General features: G+C 37.2%; 1 protein-coding gene across 7 annotated transcripts in view; it reads right to left on the bottom strand.

The window, feature by feature from the left end:
• Window positions 1–22884, bottom strand: part of LOC101894339 (filamin-A) — a 152233-nt gene that overhangs the window by 87486 nt on the left and 41863 nt on the right. For all 7 annotated transcript variants that reach the window (XM_059118696.1, XM_059118674.1, XM_059118681.1 and 4 more), the window contains exon 2: window positions 16420–16732. In XM_059118696.1, the coding sequence (XP_058974679.1) occupies window positions 16420–16732 (313 nt within the window). The remainder of the gene's footprint in view (window positions 1–16419; window positions 16733–22884) is intronic.

Below are 22884 nucleotides of genomic sequence, written 5' to 3'. Positions count from 1 at the left end.
CTGGATTTGGAAAAGATAAACGAATATTGGCTGAGGTTATACATCTGTTGGCAGAAATTTAAAATTGTTTTTTAAAAATTTGGAACTTCAGCCTCGGTCGTAAATTACCTCTACAAATTCCGAACCCATCTCAAAATTTGAGCATCTGATAAAACAGAATTTGTCACGGCTCTTTATTTTGTTGCTTTCTGTCACCGCCATTTACTTGGATGGCACCAAATCTTTCTTTCTCTCTTGCCATGATCATTAATTTGTAAACCACAAAAATATGGCAGTCCATTTTTTTGTTGGTTTCTATTGTCTGACCCTCGTCCCCATGCTCCTCAGCTATTAGGCCTGTTTATTATGAAGTGGAATAATTGAAAGCATTTTTTCTATTTTTCACTGGAGTTATGTCGACATTTTTCCACTTCCATGCCATTTATAAGTGGGGCTTGGAAAAAAAACCAACCACAACAGAAGGCTGGCACTTAGTTTCTAGGGGGGATGGATTGATGCTGTTTTTTATGTTTGAGCGTGGGCTGGTTTTAAGTTTTTGTTTGTCAAGAAGAAACTATTTATTGTGAATGGTTAATAACAGAAAGTATTGTGTGTGTCTAAAACCACCATAAATGAAATGGTAAAGAATATTGGGTGATTTGTTCGCTTTTTTTTGGTGAAGAGTCTCATAAAGTTATTTATGTGCGTTTTGTGAAAATCCCCAGAGAGGGAGGGCAAGAGGGAGGGAAAAGAAATTGTTGTTTGTGAAAATGTGCCAAAAGACTAAACGCTAAACTTGTCAATGGACGACCATTAATTGTAATGGTCTCACCACGACAATTTCTCAATAGAATTCCATTCCCGCAAATGGACAAAAAGTGGAGCTGGTTTCTTTCTTTCCATGAAAATTGTCACATGGTCGGGATAGAGAGAGAAAATGATAAATGAGCCTTGTCAGCTTTATGAACAGTTGTAAAAATTTAAGTTTGGCTTTCAAAGCCTGCATTTTATTTGGAAGGCAAATTGGGGTTAATCTTACTCCCACATTATTGTGGGTTTTCAAACTCCATAACATTGAAGAAGACACATTAAATATCCTCGTATTTCTGGGAGATAATTTCTTTGGCTTTCTCTAAGAGAAGATTAAAAGATTTTCTTATCGGCAAAAAGTGACAATAAAAAATATATTGTATCTAAATTTTTAACACTTCTTAAACGAAAATAACCCGGACTATCACATTTTTTTTTTGTTCAACAAATGACAAATTGTTTTCGGTAGCAACAATTTCGACATTGCAAAACATGAAATTCAACATGTTTCGCTGAACACAAAGAGCGAGTTGATTTATATTTTTTGTCGGTGTTCCATTAAAGATAACAGTTCTCAAAAAAACATATTCACCACGTGATGATGATGACAGATAGTAAATGAGCGTCATCGTTCAATTAGAAATAGAACAGGTCTATCTTCTTTTCAACCTCCAACACAAATGCTTAATTAGCCACATAGAAATAAAAAAAACAATTTATTTGCCAAATTGTTATTGTATTCGAGTGCATAAAACAGTGCAAGAAGCGATAAAAAATTTTGGGGGGTATGAAGCAATTTGCAAAAGATAAATGCTAATCAATCTCTATCGAATATAAATGATTTTTGCAAAGTTTGTTTGGAAATTATATACAGGGTGAGATGAAAAAACTGCAACCAACTTAAGATATAATTTCTAAGCCACTCGTCCGACAGCTGTAAAAATGATTCCAGTGGCAGCTAATTATATTATTTACAAGCGTAGAATAGCATTTTGGTGAGAATTTTCCAGAAAAAAAGTAATTCGTGATGGAATTTAAGCGTGATAGAGTGATTTCTTTATATTTGGCTGGAAAACCACAAGTGGCTGTCGTTAGAGCACTCCAGCATTTAAATGTGAATAAATCTTTTGTGTCTCGTACCATCGCTCGTTACCGTGATATTGGTAGAGTAGGCCGACACCAAGGACGGAAGAAAACAGCAACATCAACAGAAATGCTTCGAAAAGTAAAGAAACGACTTGATCGAAACCTGCGTCGCAGTGGCCGAAAAATGGCTCGTGGGCTGAACATATCTTATATATTCCATTCGGCAAATATTGAAAAATGAGCTCGGGTTAAAGCCATTGAAATTTCAAAAAGTGCAAGGATTTACATCGCAACCAACAGAAAATAGACTCAAAAGAGCTAAAGAGTTGCTTCGCTTGGTCGAAAGTGGTGAACTGCCGAATTTGTTTTCCTCTGATGAGAAAACAAAATGATCGTGTTTACTTGCCAAAGAGGTCAGCTGAAAATGTGCGCCTTCGGTTGGGCACCAGAACTCAAGAGCCGGCCATGGTGATGGTGTGGGCCACTATAACAGCCGATGGTCGCCCTCCACTCGTATTAATCGACCGTGGCATCAGAATAAATGCCAAATATTATCACGAAAATATTCTGGAGGGTGTTTATAAATCTTGGACACGCAAACATTTTGGCCGCAGACCTTGGACATTTAAACAGGACTCAGCACACGCCAGTCAAGAATGGTTGCAAAATGAGGTTCCTCGCTTCATTTCCAGCGCACAATGGCCACCAAAATCTCCGGATACCAATCCGTTGGACTATTGTGTCTGGAGTATTTTTTGAAAGCAAGGTTGGCACTAAAAAATACCAAAGTGTCGATCACCTCGAGCAAGCGCTTCGCCGGGAATGGGCCAAAATACCACAGAGCAACATTCGGGCAGCGTGTGACGGTGCCAAAGGTGACCAATTCGAACAAATCTAAACTTATTCTAAAATTTTATGCTATTTCCGACATTTTTTGCTTTTATTGAATAAAATTAAAAAAAAAAAAAATTAAAAATTATGACGTTTGACTTTGTTGCAGTTGTTTTATCTCACCCTGTAATATATTTTAAATCGTTTTTTGGGAGATAAAATAATAAATAGGGTTGTGGAGGTTTTAGGTATCCTTATATACATTTTTGAAGGACTATTAGATTACCTAGGACATAGGATTTTTAAATAAATGCCTTAAAGGAAGCTTAGATCGCAGATCTTTTAAATAATCTTTGATAGACTAAATTAGTGGACATTTTTTAAACTCTTTAGTGAGACTATTTGAATTTTTTCTTGTGGACGACTTAACGATTTTTGAAAGAACAAACGAAGCTCAAATCCAGGACCATTTTAATATATAATTTGAAAATTAATCAAAACTATGATCGTGAACAACCTGAAAATATACTCTAAGTGCTACAAAACTGATTTTGTAAAGCCTTTCTAAAACAGATAACACCGTAATCTTTTAAGGCAATTCAGATCTAAAATTGTGTACTTTTTAAAGACTTTTTCGATGTGAATTTAAATCCAAGGTCATGAGCCTTTCGGAATGTTTAAACGCTAAGATTTTGGAAATTTGAAAACTGATGAAAGAGGAAAGATAGATTTTAGGGAATATAATACTTTGGACTTTATAAGAGTCTTTTCCACTAGGAGAAACTTCGACTTTTTAGATGTACTTTGGACTTTTTTTGGCTTTGGAATTTTTAAAAGCTTTTTCATGTGGGAAAGAGCGGGAACTTTTTAAAGGAATACCCGAGCCAAGATTTTTGAACTTTTAAAGCTTTTTTCGCCATAGAAGAGCTCTAGGTCTTCTATCCATAGAAGAGCTCTAGGTCTTCTATCCATAGAAGAGCTCTAGGTCTTCTATCCATAGAAGAGCTCTAGGTCTTCTATCCATAGAAGAGCTCTAGGTCTTCTATCCATAGAAGAGCTCTAGGTCTTCTATCCATAGAAGAGCTTTAGGTCTTCTATCCATAGAAGAGCTCTAGGTCTTCTATCCACAGAAGAGCTCTAGGTCTTCTATCCACAGAAGAGCTCTAGGTCTTATATCCATAGTAGAGCTGTAGGTCTTATATCCATAGAAAAGCTCTAGGTCTTCCATCCATAGAAGAGCTCTAGGTTTTCTATCCATAGAAGAGCTCTAGATCTCTGTTTTTTTTTTTTTTTTTTTTTTTTTTTTTTTTTGAGAAAGATCATTTACGATTGTGAATATACTCTTAAAAAACTCTTTTGAAAGTAGGAAGATCGTAAAATTTTTAAATAATTTTTTACGACAATTAAAGCTCTTCTATAGCCTTATAAAAATTCCATTACAATCTTTTCTTTCTCCCTCTTCTTATTGCCAAAATAAAAAGTAATAATCAACAACAAACAAATGTAAAATGCCATGCAATTTGACTTAAATCATTTGTTTAAATAATGAAGAAGCGTAATGAAGACAATTGTCAATTGGGAAAATAAAAGAAAAACACACACACAAACAAAGTAAATCATTGCAGCTGATGCTTCAACTTCAGTGGCGAAGTGAGTGGTGCTTGGACTGGCTCCTCTAATGGGGTTCATTGTGGTTATGAAAATTAATTGTCGATCAACAAGCCAAGAGGGGGAGCAGGCTTCAAAAGTCGTAATGCGAGCGAGTCAGAGCAATCAAACAACAATCATTATAAATTAAATTAATGTACAAAGTGGCAAATAAACTGTAAATGGTTAAATGGGTTAGAGTGTGACACTCGTTATACGGAGCGAAGATGATGATGGCGAGATGAGAAGAAGACTCAAGAAATGAAGAAAAACTGGCAAAGTGAAATTATGCGCAATGTGATGAAGAAGTAGAAAAACCAGACATTGTTATGCGCATAATTGTTTTTTTTTTTTCTTCTTTTTTTCCAAAGAAATCAAGCTTAACTAAAGCTCATGGAAAAGGCCAAGCTATTCTCTCCAAGAACAGAAAGAATCAATCAAATTTAAGCCAGCCAATTGAGTTGAGGTGGAAAAACAACGGCGCAAATTTATGACCAAGAATGGAATGGATCTTCTCATTTCATGCCATGCCAGCCATGAAAGTTGAAAAACTTGGCCATCTTAGTCGGAAGAAAAAAGTGTAAAAATAGCTTTCCAAGTTAAGCCCAAGGCAGTAAACATTAATAGGTAATATTTTATGTCATTGTTCTCGGTTCGAGTTGTTGTAGTTGTGGTACCGATTTCAGGTAATCTGAACCTTGGTTTTATAGTTTTTCTTTCTATTTCAAAAGATGAACTCCATCTAAGATTGGTCCTGCCGCTGTCTAGTCGATTATTGTGTTCTTTGCGGTTATGGTTGGTCGTAAAAATGTTGTTTCTCAAACAATTTTGTTGCTTTTGTGTCATCTACAGTTTTGAAATGTCTTAAGTTCGTCATCATAATGACAGTGTTGCTATTAGATGCCCAGAAAAGCTGAAAGGTCTGAAAGATCTCCTCCATAAAATAGGTGAAAGATCTTCTCCATAGAAGAGCTGAAAGGTCTTCTCCATAGAAGAGCTCTAGATCTTCCTATAGAAGAGCTGAAAGGTCTTCACCATAGAAAACCTCTAGGTTTTCTCCATAGAAGAGCTGAAAGGTCTTCTATCAATAGAAGAGCTCTAGGTCTTCTGCCATAGAAGAGCTCTAGGTCTTCTGCCATAGAAGAGCTCTAGGTCTTCTATCCATAGAATAGCTCTAGGTCTTCTATCCATAGAATAGCTCTAGGTCTTCTATCCATAGAATAGCTCTAGGTCTTCTATCCATAGAAGAGCTCTAGGTCTGCTATCCATAGAAGAGCTTTAGGTCTTCTATCCATAGAAGAGCTGAAAGGTCTTCTATCCATAGAAGAGCTGAAAGGTCTTCTATCCATAGAAGAGCTGAAAGGTCTTCTATCCATAGAAGATCTGAAAGGTCTTCTATCCATAGAAGAGCTGAAAGGTCTTCTATCCATAGAAGAGCTCTAGGTCTTCTATCCAGAGAAGAGCTCTAGGTCTTTTATCCAGAGAAGAGCTCTAGGTCTTCTATCCATAGAAGAGCTCTAGGTCTTCTATCCATAGAAGAGCTCTAGGTCTTCTATCCATAGAAGAGCTCTAGGTCTTCTATCCATAGAAGAGCTCTAGGTCTTCTATCAATAGAAGAGCTCTAGGTCTTCTGCCATAGAAGAGCTCTAGGTCTTCTGCCATAGAAGAGCTCTAGGTCTTCTATCCATAGAATAGCTCTAGGTCTTCTATCCATAGAAGAGCTCTAGGTCTGCTATCCATAGAAGAGCTTTAGGTCTTCTATCCATAGAAGAGCTCTAGGTCTTCTATCCATAGAAGAGCTCTAGGTCTTCTATCCATAGAAGAGCTGAAAGGTCTTCTATCCATAGAAGAGCTGAAAGGTCTTCTATCCATAGAAGAGCTGAAAGGTCTTCTATCCATAGAAGAGCTGAAAGGTCTTCTATCCATAGAAGAGCTCTGGGTCTTCTATCCATTGAAGAGCTCAGGGTCTTCTATCCATAGAAGAGCTCTAGGGGTTCTATCCATAGAAGAGCTCTAGGTCTTCTATCCATAGAAGAGCTCTAGGTCTTCTATCCATAGAAGAGCTCTAGGTCTTCTATCCATAGAAGAGCTCTAGGTCTTCTATCCATAGAAGAGCTCTAGGTCTTCTATCCATAGAAGAGCTCCAGGTCTTCTATTCATAGGAGAGCTCCAGGTCTTCTATCCATAGAAGAGCTCCAGGTCTTCTATCCATAGAAGAGCTCCAGGTCTTCTATCCATAGAAGAGCTCTGGGTCTTCTATCCATAGAAGAGCTCTAGGTCTTCTCCGAGGAAGAGCTTCAAGTCTTCTCATAGAAGATCTATGTTATCTTTGAAGCTTAGGAACTTCTCAACTTATTCTGTTCCAAAACACTGTGTGTTTCTTGCAAATTTTCAAGAACACACACACACTCACTCACACACAATGTGTCAACATGATTGTTTTTGTTTTTTTGTTTGCCATGTCGTGAAATAGAATCTTCATGTTGTTCTTCAAGTTTTGATTTGTACCTACACAACACTTCTTTGGCATTATGGCTTGTTCTGGGCCTATGGGAAACTTCCTTCTTCAACTCATTTTTTTGCGGGACTGCATTCAAAACATGTTACATTTTACAGTTTTATGATGTTAACCAACAAGTTGTAGGTGTTGTTTTTGTTGTTGCTGGTCTTCTTCTAGACTTGTTTAGCAAAAAACACAAAAAAAAGAAAAACTAAAATCAGTAACCAGATTCTCTTGAAGAGTCACTCAGCCATCCAACCAACCAGTCTCCATCTAAATATTCCAGATATTTGAAATGTTTGAATGACGCATATGTGCCACAAGTAAGTTGCTCTTAAACTTGATTTCTTTTAGCGTTATCTTGTGGCCGTTTAAGCCTCCAAGATCATCGTCGTCTTCATTGTCGTCTCCATCGGTGTTGAATGTCAGTTAGTGACAGGCCACCGTTCTTCCTTCGAAGAATCGACTGTTAGCTCTGCGTATGTGTGTTGGAGATGTCTGCTTTGGCGTGTTTGCTGATGACGATCAAACGAACATCAATTTGAGTTCCTAGCTTTTGTTTTGTTGTTGCTGTGGTTGTTTAGTTTAGAAGACTCAAAATCGCTTAATGCTAAATACAGGTTTTTTTTTCGTATTTTTAATTTATTCCAGGGAGTAACTGTCAGTCATGTTGGCTTTAAATGTTTAAGAATTTCTTGTGTCTTGTTTGGTTTTAGAAAGAAAGAAATTTGCTTGATTATGATCAGACATTGGCATTTAAATGAACATATGACGCTATTTACAAATTGATGGCAAATATATGTATATGCCAAAAATATCATGTGATTATCATGTTGACGATAAAGAGTTAATTGCAGAACACATATCACATTTGGTGGGGGGGGGTCTACAACTTATCCTCAATACTTTGGGCCATATCAATATTTTATCACAGAGAGATCTTTGGCCAATATTTAAAATTCATAAACAGAAATCGTTGTGTGAAGAGAACGGAGTTCCTACATCAATTTGCAGAGAATGACGAAAGATATTTAAAGTTGGTATATTTCCCTATAGAATGTGCTGCAGACTATTTGTCATCTAATCCATCAAGGACGCCATCTATATTTCAAACTGTGTTGTTATGAAATTATTGGATTATAAACCTAGTTAGTATTTGGGAATGAAAGTGATGACACTATAAGATTTGTATCTGGTTATGGCATATTATTCTTGTAAACATGCTACAGCAAATTTGTCATCGCACAACCACCCTCTACATCAAATCATATAATTAGGAAATGTTTTGGTCATAATCACGAATAACCAATCGGTCATAATCACGAATAACCTAGTTCATACATGAGAATAAAAGTGTCTATAAATTCTACTATTTTTTCTCGATTATCGCATATGATCCTCGAAAGTATGCTACAACAAATGTAATAGCAAAAAACCCAATTAAATCAAGGACACCCTCTACATTTGATATTATGCAGTTGCCATCGCTTATTTTGCCATGTGCACCTCAAATAAAATTAGTTCAAACCATAGCCACGAAGTTATTGCAGTCTTAGTTAAATCGATACATTTAAATTCCCTTTAGATCATTTTTGTGGTATTACCTTTCCAATGAAAATAATATCTTAACGCCATCTGTCTGTGATGTGAGGTTAAATTTAAACAGATAGACTCTTATCAACTTAGTAATAAACCTTTTACTAAAAAACAGTTCTAGTGTGGAGCAATCCTACGAATTGCCGACAATGAAATAAAGACTTATATATAATTCCCTCATATATTTTAATAATATAAAAAACTAATGACTGCGCCACCAACATCTAAGATACGCCATCTATATGTCACATAGAATTAGTATAAACTATAGTTATTGAATTAAAATCGTTGTATTTTTTAAGTATCAACAATCAATACAATCCAAATGAACTCCAAGTCTGTTATATCTGTTACGATAATGTGAAATGTTGTGGGCTTATTTTCTAATACAAATTAATGTCTTAGCGCCGCCTGTTTGTGAAATTGAATACAGTGTTATTGGGCCAATTTGCATATAATCACCATGAGAAAAAATAAGTCCGACCGATATTTACTTTAAATGCTTCAATAATATTGAATAGAGCACCTGCACCACTAACTTCATAGGCATGCCATCTACACGACATATTAAATAAGAGGAACCTATTTCCATTGAATTAAAATCGCTTCCCCAATAAGCAAATAAAACCTTAGGGCCATCTGTTTGTGATACAGGTTTAACTAAAACAAGGTAAGAATACTTTAATCCGCTGACTAACAAACCTTTTACTAATAACTGTTATGGCACCTGAAAAAGTAGTACAAATTGCAAGCAAAGTTTTGAAAAATACTAAGAAATATTTTCACTAAATTTTTTTTAAAGGATTTGCCGATACCTTGATTTTTAAAGAGTTCTATCTAAATTTGGCATTTGTGGCAAATTAGTCCTCTTAGAAAAAAATCGCAATTCATTCTTTTACTAGTTCTACCATGAAACGATGAAGTAACAATCCCAATAATAAATGCACCATCAACTTTTTAGATGCGACATCTACATGTCAACTAAAATTGGAGTGGAGCTCATCCAATGATTATAATCTACATATTTTTCGTGACGTGAAGATCTTTTTCTTATCAAATTTTGCATTATTTGTAACATAAGATGGACTAATGTGTTTGTTCTGATAAATTGCCATCTATGTTTGACATTGAGACTAATCTTTCGTTCCCGTACTTTCCGGCCAAACTATTTACCTTGAAGTGAGTTTTAAATGGTAATGGTACAATTAAAAAAATGAAGGAATACATTCGTTAAGTGAAACATAGGCTTCCAGAATTAATTTTGAAATAAATGGAGTTGAAATTGAAGAGTAGATGTCGTTTTCTGCAATAAAATACAAAAGCGTTTTATTGCTTCTATCATTTTTGCCACCTTTAAATAGAAGCCACGACAAATAGTAGAAAATCTTTATCAAATTGAAAAAATACAGACAAAAAATTTTTATTCGGCATATTTTCGTGCGAGAAAACAAATAGTTGTACAATGATTTGTAGTACTGCCATCTATTTTTTATTTTTAAGCAATGTTGCGATCCAAGACTTTCTATACTCGGAGAGAGTTTTCAATTTGACGTTTATACAGTAACATTTAAAGGGAATAAAGGCTCAAAATTTTAGTGTATAAATAAGTCGTAAAATTCAACACATAGTGTTAAAACTGAAGTATAGATGGCATTTTCTGAATTGCAATACCATAGATACCAACTTTTTACTAAAACAAACCTGTACCCGAAAGTAAGTAAAATGTTAGGTATGTAAGAGAATGTTAAAAATATGTTGTTATATTTGTTTTTTATTATTAATTAACAATCGTTGTCGGGGCATGTGTGAATTTTGAGGAACTGACACCTAGTTTCGACATTTTTACAACTTTCTGGGCAAATTAGTAATTTTCTCATTTCGCATGTATAAATTCTTTGATTTCATGTAAAGAAACTAAGCTAATTTGACTGGAAAAGGCATCATATGGAATATAGATTCCAAGAATTGTGTGATTGACATTGCACGAAAAAAACAACTGAAATGTAGATGGCCTTTGTGACAATGTAATACGTCATGAAATAATGCAACACATTATCTTCATGTGTATTGTATACGCCTCTATGCTTCCCACATAGAGGCGTATACAATTGTAATATAGGTGGCGCATGCTGCAAAATAATACACCATCAAACATCGTATGCTGCTTTCAGGGCAAAGTAGGTGCAAATCTTACATTTTATTATTTCTCTCACAATGTAAAGGAACTATGTTAATTTGCATAAAAATTAATATTAAAAAATATGGGTTCCCAGAATTTATGATGCATGTGAGCCAACATGCAGCGTATAAACCTTAAAATGTAGATGGCGTTTGGGGCTTTATAAGACAACAGGAGTGCGTTATCCTAAAAGGTTTTACAAAATTAACACAGCTGATCTGCATAAACAATTCATGATGTGGAATATGGGCTCTTTGAATTAATTTTGTTCGGGAACACAATTTCGATGGATGAATTTGATATATAGATGGCGTTATTTTTTGGCAATATAACATTTTTTATACCCTACACCACATAGTGGAGAGGGTATTATGTCTTTGTGCATTTGTTTGTAACATGGAGAAGGAAGCTAGATAGACCCATAGTTACTTTTGAGGATCTACATAGAATCACTTTCTGAGTTGATTTATGCATGTCAGTCCGTCTGATAATGTATTTTTGTGAACAAAATGCAGGTCGCATTTATTATCCGATTGAGATGAAATTTTCCAAACAACATTTGTTTGGTCCAAGGACGAACCCTATTGAAATTGGAGATAATCGGTAAAAATTTAGATATAGCTCCCATATATATCTTCGTCCGATTTGCCTTTTATTGTGCACCAAACTTGTAATATCAACCCGAATAGTATGGAATTTTGCACATACAACCAAATTAGGCCTGAAAATAAGCATGCCAAATTTGATCGAAATCGGTTCAGATATAGCTATAACTCCCATATATATTGTTCATCCGATTTGTTATATTTGTTACCCACAGCCGTAATATGCACTCTGTAACAACATTATTTGGGGAAATATATCAAATGCAGCTCAGAAATATCTTTGCAAATTTTATCGTGATCGGTTCAGATTTGGATGTAACTCCTATATATTACTTCGTCCGATTTACCTTTTATTGTACACCAAACGTCTAATATTTGCCCAAATGGGATGGAATTTGGCACATGCGACCGAATTGGGTCTAGAAGCTAGTATGCCAAATTTGGTGAAGATCGGTTTAGATATAGCTATAGCTCTCATATATATTGTTCATCCGATTTGTTATATTTGTTACCCACAGCCATAATATGCACTCCGTAACAACGAGATTCAGGGAAATATATGAAATACAGCTCAGAAATATCTTTGCTAAATTTTATCGAGATCGGTTCAGATTTGGATAAAGCTCCCATATATATCTTTATCCGATTTCAAATTAATTGTGCACCAAATCTTTTATCAATTTTGAATTTTAGTTCAGTAGACAAAAAATATGCCAAATTAATTAAATCCAATATTTTTATTTTGCTTCCATCAAAATTCTAAGCAATTCAATTCCTATGATACTTAAATTTAACCAAATTTAGAGAATTAGAGACAAACTTAATTTGCCTTCTACGAAAAGTTGTAGTTCCTAAACTCAATTAAATAAAAAAACACTTGTTTATCACTTGCATTGCCAAAATGAAAATCGATACTTAAACAGATACATTTTTTGCTCAATTACTTTTTATAGAAAAAAAAACAACAACAAAAATGTTTTTGTCATATTCAAGTTAAAAACTTGGAACTGCATTCAAAGTCATCAACACCCCTGAATGGGAGAGAATGAGTAACGTTTTTTTTGGTTTTAATTTTTTTTTTGCATTTGAACATTACAATAAAACGTGCTCAAAAAGCTTTAAACAAAAAACCAAAACATCAACAAATATTGAACACAAAACAAATTGGCAAAAATAGGTATTACAAATAAAAATAAAAAACAGTAACTGAATAACAACAATTTTTTTCGACATTCATTAGACTGTAGATAGACACAAAATCGAGAGACAGACGGATGTAAATGTCTAGATACGGTCGTTGAAATACATATTCACATGGCTGGTTGGCCAAATGAGCAGTGCAGCACTGAATGCATTTCAGGTAAAATATACGAAAAATAAAAATAAATAAATAAAAAATGAAAATAAAAAAATTAACAAAACTCACAAAATGGGCAGACAAACTCAACAAAAACACCAACCAACATTCCAATGAAAGTAAAAACTTGAAAAAATAAAACGGCAAAATATTGGCATATGATGTCATCTTTTTTGAGGGGGCTCCAAAGTGGATTCAGGCTTTAAAAACAAAGCTCAACAATATTTAACATTTATTTTGGCACACAACGTATGCCGCCGCCACAAAGGCAGGCAAAAATTGTTGTTTTTTTTCATCAGACGTGTGTGTTCCATTGATTTGGATATTCCGCCGGTTTTTTTTTTTGTTTCATTACTCCACAGCTTAGCCTTGAATTTCGTCACACAAATTCGTCTTAAATCCACTGACCGTCCTCCTAACACCAAGAATTAAAATGTATTTTTGGGTGGAGTAAAAACAAATATTTACAGTTCAGAGGAAGTACTTAGCAGGGATGGAAATAAGAAGAAGAGAAAAACTCAAAATGGGCAGAATATCATTTCATGGAAGAGATAAAGCTCTTTCCATAGAAGAAGCTTTGTCATAGAAGAGCCAGGAGGTGTTCTCATAAAATAACTTAAAAAATCCTCCTTAAGAAGTATTTAAAGGTCTTCTCTCAGAAGAGCTTACAGGTCTTTACTAAGAAGAGTTTAAAGGTCTAAAAAGAGTTTTAAGATCTCCAAGAAGAGCTTAAAAGTCTTCTCTAAGAAAAGCTTTAAGGTATTCTCCAAGAATAGCTTGAGGCCTTTTATAAGAAGAGCTGGAGGTCTTCTAAGAGAAGCGCTGAAGGTTCTCTCCGAGAAGAGATTGAAGGTCTTCTCATAAAAGAGCTTGAAGGTCTTCTCATAGAAGAGCTTGAAGGTCTTCTCATAGAAGAGCTTGAAGGTATTCTCATAGAAGAGCTTGAAGGTCTCCTCTAAGAAGAGCTTGAAAGTATTCTCGGAGGTCTTTTCATATAAGACCATAGGGTATACTCAAAAAAGGTCAAATGGTCTTCTCATAGAAGACCAAAGGCCTTCTCAAAAAGATCAAAGGGTGTGCTTATAGCAGATCAAAGGGTCTGTCCATAGAAGACTCCTAGAAGATCAAAGGCCAAAGGGTCATAGAAGACCAAAGGGTCTTCAAAAGCTCTTTTTAAGGAAGAGATGAAGGTTTTTTCCACAGAAGAGCTGAAAGGTCTTCTCCATAGAATAGCTGAAAGGTTTTCTCCATAGAAGAGCTGAAAGGTCTTCTCCACAGAAGAGCTGAAAGGTCTTCTCCACAGAAGAGCTGAAAGGTCTTCTCCACAGAAGAGCTGAAAAGTCTTCTCCACAGAAGAGCTGAAAGGTCTTCTCCACAGAAGAGCTGAAAGGTCTTCTCCATAGAAGATCTGACAGGTCTTCTCCATAGAAGAGCTGAAAGGTCTTCTCATCATAGAAGAGCTGAAAGGTCTTCTCCACAGAAGAAGAGCTGAAAGGTCTTCTCCATAGAAGAAGAGCTGAAAGGTCTTCTCCACAGAAGAGCTGAAAGGTATTGTCCATAGAATAGCTGACGGTCTTCTCCATAGAAGAGCTGAAAGGTCTTCTCCATAGAAGAGCTGAAAGGTCTTCTCCATAGAAGAGCTGAAAGGTCTTCTCCATAGAAGAGCTGAAAGGTCTTCTCCATAGAAGAGCTGAAAGGTCTTCTCCATAGAAGAGCTGAAAGGTCTTCTCCATAGAAGAGCTGAAAGGTCTTCTATCCATAGAAGAGCTGAAAGGTCTTCTATCCATAGAAGAGCTGAAAGGTCTTCTATCCATAGAAGAGCTGAAAGGTCTTCTATCCATAGAAGAGCTGAAAGGTCTTTATAGAAGAGCTGTTGGTCTTCTCCACAGAAGAGCTGAAAGATCTTCTCCACAGAAGAAGAGCTGAAAGGTCTTCTCCATAGAAGAAGAGCTGAAAGGTCTTCTCCACAGAAGAGCTGAAAGGTATTGTCCATAGAATAGCTGACGGTCTTCTCCATAGAAGAGCTGAAAGGTCTTCTCCATAGAAGAGATGAAAGGTCTTCTATCCATAGAAGAGCTGAAAGGTCTTCTATCCATAGAAGAGCTGAAAGGTCTTCTATCCATAGAAGAGCTGAAAGGTCTTCTATCCATAGAAGAGCTGAAAGGTCTTCTATCCATAGAAGAGCTGAAAGGTCATCTATCCATAGAAGAGCTGAAAGGTCTTCTATCCATAGAAGAGCTGAAAGGTCTTCTTTATAGAAGAGCTGTTGGTCTTCTCCACAGAAGAGCTGAAAGGTCTTCTATCCATAGAAGAGCTGAAAGGTCTTCTATCCATAGAAGAGCTGAAAGGTCTTCTATCCATAGAAGAGCTGAAAGGTCTTCTCCATAGAGAGCTGAAGATCTTCTCATAGAAGAGCTTAAGGGACTTTTCATAGAAAAGACCAGAAGGTCTTCTCATAGAAGACCAGAAGGTCTTCTCATAGAAGACCAGAAGGTCTTCTCATAGAAGACCAGAAGGTCTTCTCATAGAAGACCAGAAGGTCTTCTCATAGAAGACCAGAAGGTCTTCTCATAGAAGACAAAAGGATCTTCTCATAGAAGACCAAAGGGACGGCTCATAGAAGACCCAAGGGTTTTTTTCATAGAATACCAAAGAGCCTCTTTGTGGAGGACCAGAGGGTCTTCTCGTAGAAAACCAGAGACCAGAAGACCAAAGGGTCTGTTCATGAAAGACTAAGGGTCTGTTCATAAATGACCAAGGGGTGTTCTCAATGAAGACCAAGAGATGTTCTCACATAAAATTAAAGAGTTTTCTCAAAGAAATCCCTAGGTTCTTCTCATGGAAGACCAAAGGCTTTGTCAATGAAGACCAAAGGGCCTCTCATAGAAGAGTCTGCAGAGGAGCCTGACAGTCTTATCTTTGAGGAGCTGAACATCTTCTTCTTAGGAGCTGAAGATCTTCATAGAAGAGTCTTCTCTTAGGAGATATGAGAAGGTCTTCCCATAGAAGAGCTGAGAAGAGAAAGTCTTCTCATAGGGGATCTCCCATGAATAATAGACTCCCATAAATGAAACACCTCTAGGCGTTTATTCGTATTTTATTGCTCTTTTATTGCCCACAACTGTTAATGCTGTTAAACAGTTTCAAAGATAAGAAGCGGAGAACTTTACCCGCAAAACCAAAATTAACATTTCGCAAGAACTGTTGAAAATACGCAAGTTGAGGCATTTGGAGTGACATTATGCAATACCCTAAAGCAGGCACACACATACCCAAACCCCTTGGGAAATGGTATTTATCAAAAGAATTCGGTTATTTAATTGGAGTCCATGAGAAACACCCAAAACATAAAAAAATATGGAACAGTAAATTTTTTGTTGTTGATATTCAAATTCTCGTTAAGAAAAAAATAAATCATGAAAAAAAATGAAACTCAGCTCTGGGCCACATGGCTCTGATATTTTTTTGTTGTATGAATGTGTGTGTGCACATATAATTATCAAATGACACAGTCAGTCTCAATACCAGACCAGAGCGATTACAACAAAGGGGATGGGATGGGTGCAATGACAATGAATGTAACCCAGTCACTAGAGCCAATGTGGTTGTGGCTTGGGGGTTGGGGAGGCTATGAAATCATCTGTAAACGATGATGATAACGATGAAATCATTACAACAATTTGTCTAACAATTTGTGTTGTTACACTTGCTTTCTGCTTAATTATTAACACTTTCAATTATAGTTTCGAAAGTTGAAATTATTTTTTTCAAATCTTTTTAAATTGAAAATTAAAAAAAAAACTGAAATATGAACGTGAGAACAACTTACCAATATTAACAATTTTGATACCCTCATCTTCGAGGAATTTCAATGCCACCGAGACATTTTCCAATTTTTGTGAACGGAATGTTGGCCTTTTATTGTATTTGGGCATGCGTTTTTGTGACAGCACTTCGATGAGGGCAATCAGTCGCAGACCATCGGAGAGATCGCTTTCCAGATTGCTAATGCTGCGATCGATGGTCTTCAGATGTTCGTTGGCCCAGCGGGTAAAGGTGTTCTGTTGGATCTTCTTCCATTGGGCATCTTCGGCCAAATCACGTTCAGCTTCCATGTCTTCGTCGAAGTTTTCGTCGTAGTCCTAGGAAATTGGGAAAGGAAAAGAAGAGAATTATCAAACAGTTGTAAAATTGGCAGGATTAAAACTAAATAATATTGAAGGCTTCTTATAGAAGACCACCAAGTTCTCTCAAAGAAAAACAGAAAGACTTTTTAAAGAGAAGTAGAAGGTCTTCTTACAAAAGAGAAAAAGAAAGAAGAAAAAGGTCCACCTTGAGAAGAGTTAGATAACTTTCTTCAGAAGAGCTGAAAGGTCTTCCATCAGAAGAACAGAAAGGTCTTGTCATAGAAGAGCTCAAAGGTCCTTTCATAGCAGAGCTCAAAAGTTCCTCTCATAGAAGAGCTGAAAGATTTTCTAATCGAAGAGCTGAAAGATCTTCTCATATCAGAACTGAAGGATCTTCTCATAGAAGTGCTGAGATCTACTCGTAGAAGAGCTGAAAGATCTTCTCGTAGAAGAGCTCAAGATCTTCCCATAGAAGAGCTTAAGATCTTCTCCTAGAAGAGCCGCGAAGAACCTGAAAGACCTTTTCATAGAAAAGCTGACAACCTTTTCATAGAAGAGCTGAAAGATCTTCTCATAGAAGAGCTTAAGATCTTCTCATTGAAGAGCTGAAAGATCTACTCATAGAAGAGCTGAAAAATCTTCTCATAGAAGATCTGTAAGATCTTCTCATAGAGGAGCTGAAAGATCTTTTCATAGAGGAGCTGAAAGATCTTCCCTTCTTCTACGAGAAGACCTCCGAGATCTTCTCATAGAAGAGCTGAAAGATCTTCTCATAGAAGAGCTGAAAGATCTTCTCATAGAAGAGCTGAAAGATCTTCTCATAGAAGAGCTGAAAGATCTTCTCATAGAAGAGCTGAAAGATCTTCTCATAGAAGAGCTGAAAGATCTTCTCATAGAAGAGCTGAAAGATCTTCTCATAGAAGAGCTGAAAGATCTTCTCATAGAAGAGCTGAAAGATCTTCTCATAGAAGAGCTGAAAGATCTTTTCATAGAGGAGCTGAAAGACCTTCTCATAGAAGATCTGAAAGATCTTTTCATAGAGGAGCTGAAAGATCTTTTCATAGAGGAGCTGAAAGATCTTCCCTTCTTCTACGAGAAGACCTCCGAGTCTTCTATAAGAAGACCTCCGAGTCTTCTATAAGAAGACCTCCGAGTCTTCTATGAGAAGACCTTCGAGTCTTCTATGAGAAGACCTTCGAGTCTTCTATGAGAAGACATCCGAGTCTTCTATGAGAAGACCTCCAAGTCTTCTATGAGAAGACCTCCAAGTCTTCTATGAGAAGACCTCCGAGTCTTCTATGAGAAGACCTCCGAGTCTTCTATGAGAAGACCTCCGAGTCTTCTATGAGAAGACCTCCGAGTCTTCTATGAGAAGACCTTCGAGTCTTCTATGAGAAGACCTCCAAGTCTTCTATGAGAAGACCTACGAATCCTTTACGAGAGTACCTCCGAGTCTTCTATGAGAAGACCTCCGAGTCTTCTATGGGAAGACCTTCGAGTCTTCTATGAGAAGACCATCGAGTCTTCTATGAGAAGACCTTTGAGTCTTCTATGAGAGGACCTACGAGTCTTCTATGAGAAGACCTCCGGGTCTTCTATGAGAAGACCTTCGAGTCTTCTATGAGAAGACGTCGGAGTCTTCTATGAGAAGACCTTCTAATCTTCTATGAGAAACCATTCGAGTCTTCTATGAGTAGACCTTCGAATCTTCTATGAGAAGACCTTCGAGTAATCTATGAGAAGACCTCCGAGTCTTCTATGAGAAGACCTCCGAGTCTTCTATGAGAAGACCTCCGAGTCTTCTATGAGAAGACCTCCGAGTCTTCTATGAGAAGACCTCCGAGTCTTCTATGAGAAGACCTCCGAGTCTTCTATGAGAAGACCTCCAAGTCTTCTATGAGAAGTCCTCCGGGTCTTCCATGAGAATACCTTCCTAGTCTTCAGTGAGGAGACCTCCGAGTCTTCTATGAGAAGACGTCTGAGTCTTCTATGAGAAGCCATTCGAGTCTTCCATGAGAAGACCTCAGAGTCTTCTATGAGAAGACCTCCGAGTCTTCTATGAGAAGACCTCCGAGTCTTCTATGAGAAGACCTCCGGTTCTTCCATGAGGAGACCTCCGGTTCTTGTATGAGAAGACCTCCGGTTCTTCTATGAGAAGACCTCCTGGTCTGCTATGAAAAGACCTTCAAGTCTTCTATGAAAAGACATATGAGGTTTATTTTTAATTCAATTTTTTCATTAGCTTCTAAAATAGATTTAACCAGAATCTATTGTCATGACGCCGTTGTTGTTGTTGTTGTTTTTATTTCTTGTTTTTAAATCTCTCCTTCGTAACCTCAATTTAACTGGAATTAATTTCAATTGATTAATATTAAATAAGAAGACATTGCTCAAAGAATGGTTCAAGTGTCTGGCTGACTGAGCAGTCAGCCCAAACCCAGACAAATCCAGCAACCAGACTTAATATTTTTTCCATCCATTTCAACGCAGATCAACGATGACGTTATGTGGACCCCCTCCCTGTGACCCCCACCCGAATCCCAAACCTAAATCCCAAACTCAAGTCAAAGGCGTTTAGGAATCTCGCACTTGGATCATATGAAACGCCCTTTTTTATCTTGTCGCCGTGGTCGTGTAGACGTCCGACAATGGCGATGCCGATGGCGATGATGATGATAAGACCTGGCAAATGTGGAAACAAACAGCGAAAAGAAATGCGAAACGAACAAATAATAAAATAATAAAATTAACAATTAACATGACTGACAAACAAACTGGAGGCTAAGTGAAGTCAATGTGCGGACAGACCCACATACAAAGTTTCTACAAAGAGAAATCACACACACACGCACACACGAAAACCAGAGATCAGACAGACAACGACAGCAATCAACTTGTTGTGCCTCCAATTCACCAGAAAGTGATTTCAATTTAAATCCAGCTGGTCGGTCGATTGGTTAGCTGGCTGACTGGCCAAAGCAGAACAGTGCCATTGGAGGCATTGCTTTTTTGGGTGACAAAATTGTATTAAAACCAGTTACACGGATCAAAGATGTTTATCGGGCACCCAAACACAGATGCACACTCACACACACGCACACTCACATCTGGAAGTCATTCATTCAATACTTAATGCGAATTGAGGATGATGAGCTTGGAATGTGTGTGCTTCATCGTATCCATGCCACTATCTAATTGCTGATGCAGCAGCAAATTCATGCTCATGATTTGGAAGCTTAGTTGCAGATTCAAATATTCTTTTATTTTTTTGGTGTCGTGTGGTATGATGATGCGGCTGGGGCGCTAACAGTTCTTTATCTCCATTCCTTTTTTTCCTCAGCTGCACTGACATTGCAATGCTTCCAGCCGGGACAGAGACATTAACAAGTCAATGAAAAGAATGAACGGTTCTTATATTTAAAAAACAGCTGGCAGCATATTGGCTGTTTAGTTCCGCCGTATGGCAAGAAGGGTTTATCGGCTGCAAAGGGAAAGCTATTTACCGCTGTGTAAGCATTTGAGATACTGTTGTGATTCCAATCAATTTGCACCCGATGGGAGCTCACCATTGCAACGGTCCCGTATTTAATTTGGCAACAAATTAGCAATTTAAATGTGATGAGGGGAAGGTAAGCCAAGAGGCAATAATAGATTTGCAACAAAAAAAATGAAACATACGAAGTATGGAAGAGCAGAAAGACTTCGCATAGGAGAGCAGAAGGCCTTTTCGCAGGAGAGCGAAGATCTTCTCCATAGAAGAGTTTGAAGGTCTTCTCCATAGAAGAGCTTGAAGGTCTTCTCCCAGAAGAGCTTGAAGGTATTTTCCATTGAAGAGCTGAAGGTCTTCTCCCAGAAGAGCTGATAGGTCTTCTCCTAAAAGTGGTGATATGTCTTCTCCTAGAAGAGCTGATAGGTCTTCTCCTAGAAGTGGTGATAGGTTTCTCCTAGAAGTGGTGATAGGTCTTCTCCTAGAAGTGGTGATAGGTCTTCTCTTAGAAGAGTTTGAAGGTCTTCTCCATAGAAGAGCTTGAAGGTCTTCTCCCAGAAGAGCTTGAAGGTATTTTCCATTGAAGAGCTGAAGGTCTTCTCCCAGAAGAGCTGATAGGTCTTCTCCTAAAAGTGGTGATATGTCTTCTCCTAGAAGAGCTGATAGGTCTTCTCCTAGAAGTGGTGATAGGTTTCTCCTAGAAGTGGTGATAGGTCTTCTCCTAGAAGTGGTGATAGGTCTTCTCATAGAAGAGCTGAAGGTCTTCTACTCACAGAAGAGCTGAAGGTCTTCTACTCACAGAAGAGCTGAAGGTCTTCTACTCACAGAAGAGCTGAAGGTCTTCTACTCACAGAAGAGCTGAAGATCTTCTCCTCACAGAAGAGCTGATAGATCATCTCATAGAAGAGGTGGAATGTCTTCTCCATAGCAGAGCTGATAGGTCTTCGCCATAGAAGAGCTGAAGGTCTTCTCCTAGAAGTGCTCATAGGTCTTCGCTATAGAAGAGCTGATAGGTCTTCGCTATAGAAGAGCTGATAGGTCTTCGCTATAGAAGAGCTGATAGGTCTTCTACATAGAAGAGCTGATAGGTCTTCGCCATAGAAGAGCTGATAGGTCTTCGCCATAGAAGAGCTGATAGGTTTTCGCCATAGAAGAGCTGATAGGTCTTCGCCATAGAGGAGCTGATAGGTTTCGCCATAGAAGAGCTGATAGGTCTTCGCCATAGAAGAGCTGATAGGTCTTCGCCATAGAAGAGCTGATAGGTCTTCGCCATAGAATAGCAGTTGGTCTCCTCATACACAAGTCACCAATTGCGAACCGCAGAAGAAGCGCATTCTTTTCTATAGAAGTCTTTTCAAATGTCTTCCGACAAGACAAGAGTTGTCAAAGGTCTTATATTTATGGAAGACCTGTCAGATACCTTGTTTTTGTGTTCAGAATTTTAAATGATTTATTATTAATAAAACTTGCATAATGCAAAATTCGTTTAGAGGAAATGGTATAACCAATCAAATGTTTTAGTTTTTTTTTTGCCAGCGGTCACGTTCATACCAGTTTTGGATGACAAACACAGACACAATTCGATTAGACCAAATATTTTTGGAATTTCAGTTTTATGGATTTAGTTTATTTTTGGATAAATTTCCTTATTAAGAAATTTACAACCAATGAGACGTGTCATGTAAAATAAGTTGCCATAGGTTAGGCATCAATATGACAAAAATTAATAAAATAATGTTGTAGTAGTAATTTAATTTAATTTAAGTAATTTGTAAAAAAAAACTCAATTTTTTTTAATTTCTTTCACCCTGATTTTAGGAAATTATTTTTTTTCTTGAGACGGACCCCAGATTTTTGAGCCGAAAGTCCGGTTTCAAGAAATTTATGAAAATACCTATTTAACAAGTGTCCACATGATGGCGTTATTCAAAGCGGTTCGGAAGTTATAGTCAAATTAACGACTTTTATACCCTGATTTTACCTTTTCTGGATCCTTCCACCCACATAACCCGATTATAACCAGTTCATTAAAACTATATTTTGAATCAAAAAAATTTTTTTCGCGTAGCCGATGTGAGGAGAAAATCTCAAGGAAAATCTCAAGCTCTGGCCGAAGGTTAGATACATGCAAAAGGTATCAAATTTTGAAAACTTTGGTCCGGGTTAGCAGGTGTGGGGTATGCGCGGCCGAAGGCCGTCTACTTACAAAAAGTATCAAATTTAGAAAAAATTTAGTTCGCGTAGCCGGTGTGGGACATACGCAGAGGAGAAAACCTCAAGCCCTCAAAGTATCAAATTAAAAAAAAAGTTTAGTTCAGAAGAGAATATAGGCTGAGATGGGAAAACTGCAACCAACTTCAGACTGCTGTAATTTTTAAGCCACTCTTCCGACAGCTGTTAAAATTATTTCAGTGTCAGCTCATTATATTGTTTACAAGCGTACAAAAGCATTTTGGTGAGAATTTTCCAGAAAAAAAGTTATTCGTGATGGAATTCAAGCAGGATAGTGTGATTTCTTTACATTTGGTTGGAAAACCACAAGTGGCTATCGTTCGAGCACTCCAGCATTTAAATGTGAATAAATATTTTGTATCTCGTACCATCCATCGTTACCGTGATACTAGTAGCGTAGTCCGACGTTAAGGAAGTGGACGGAAGAAAACAGCAACATCAGCAGAAA

The sequence above is a fragment of the Musca domestica genome, unplaced genomic scaffold, assembly GCF_030504385.1.
Source record: "Musca domestica strain aabys unplaced genomic scaffold, Musca_domestica.polishedcontigs.V.1.1 1, whole genome shotgun sequence".
NCBI classification, from domain to species: Eukaryota; Metazoa; Arthropoda; class Insecta; order Diptera; family Muscidae; genus Musca; species Musca domestica.
Note: the sequence above shows the minus strand (reverse complement) of the source record. Positions and strands in the feature narration are given on the sequence as shown.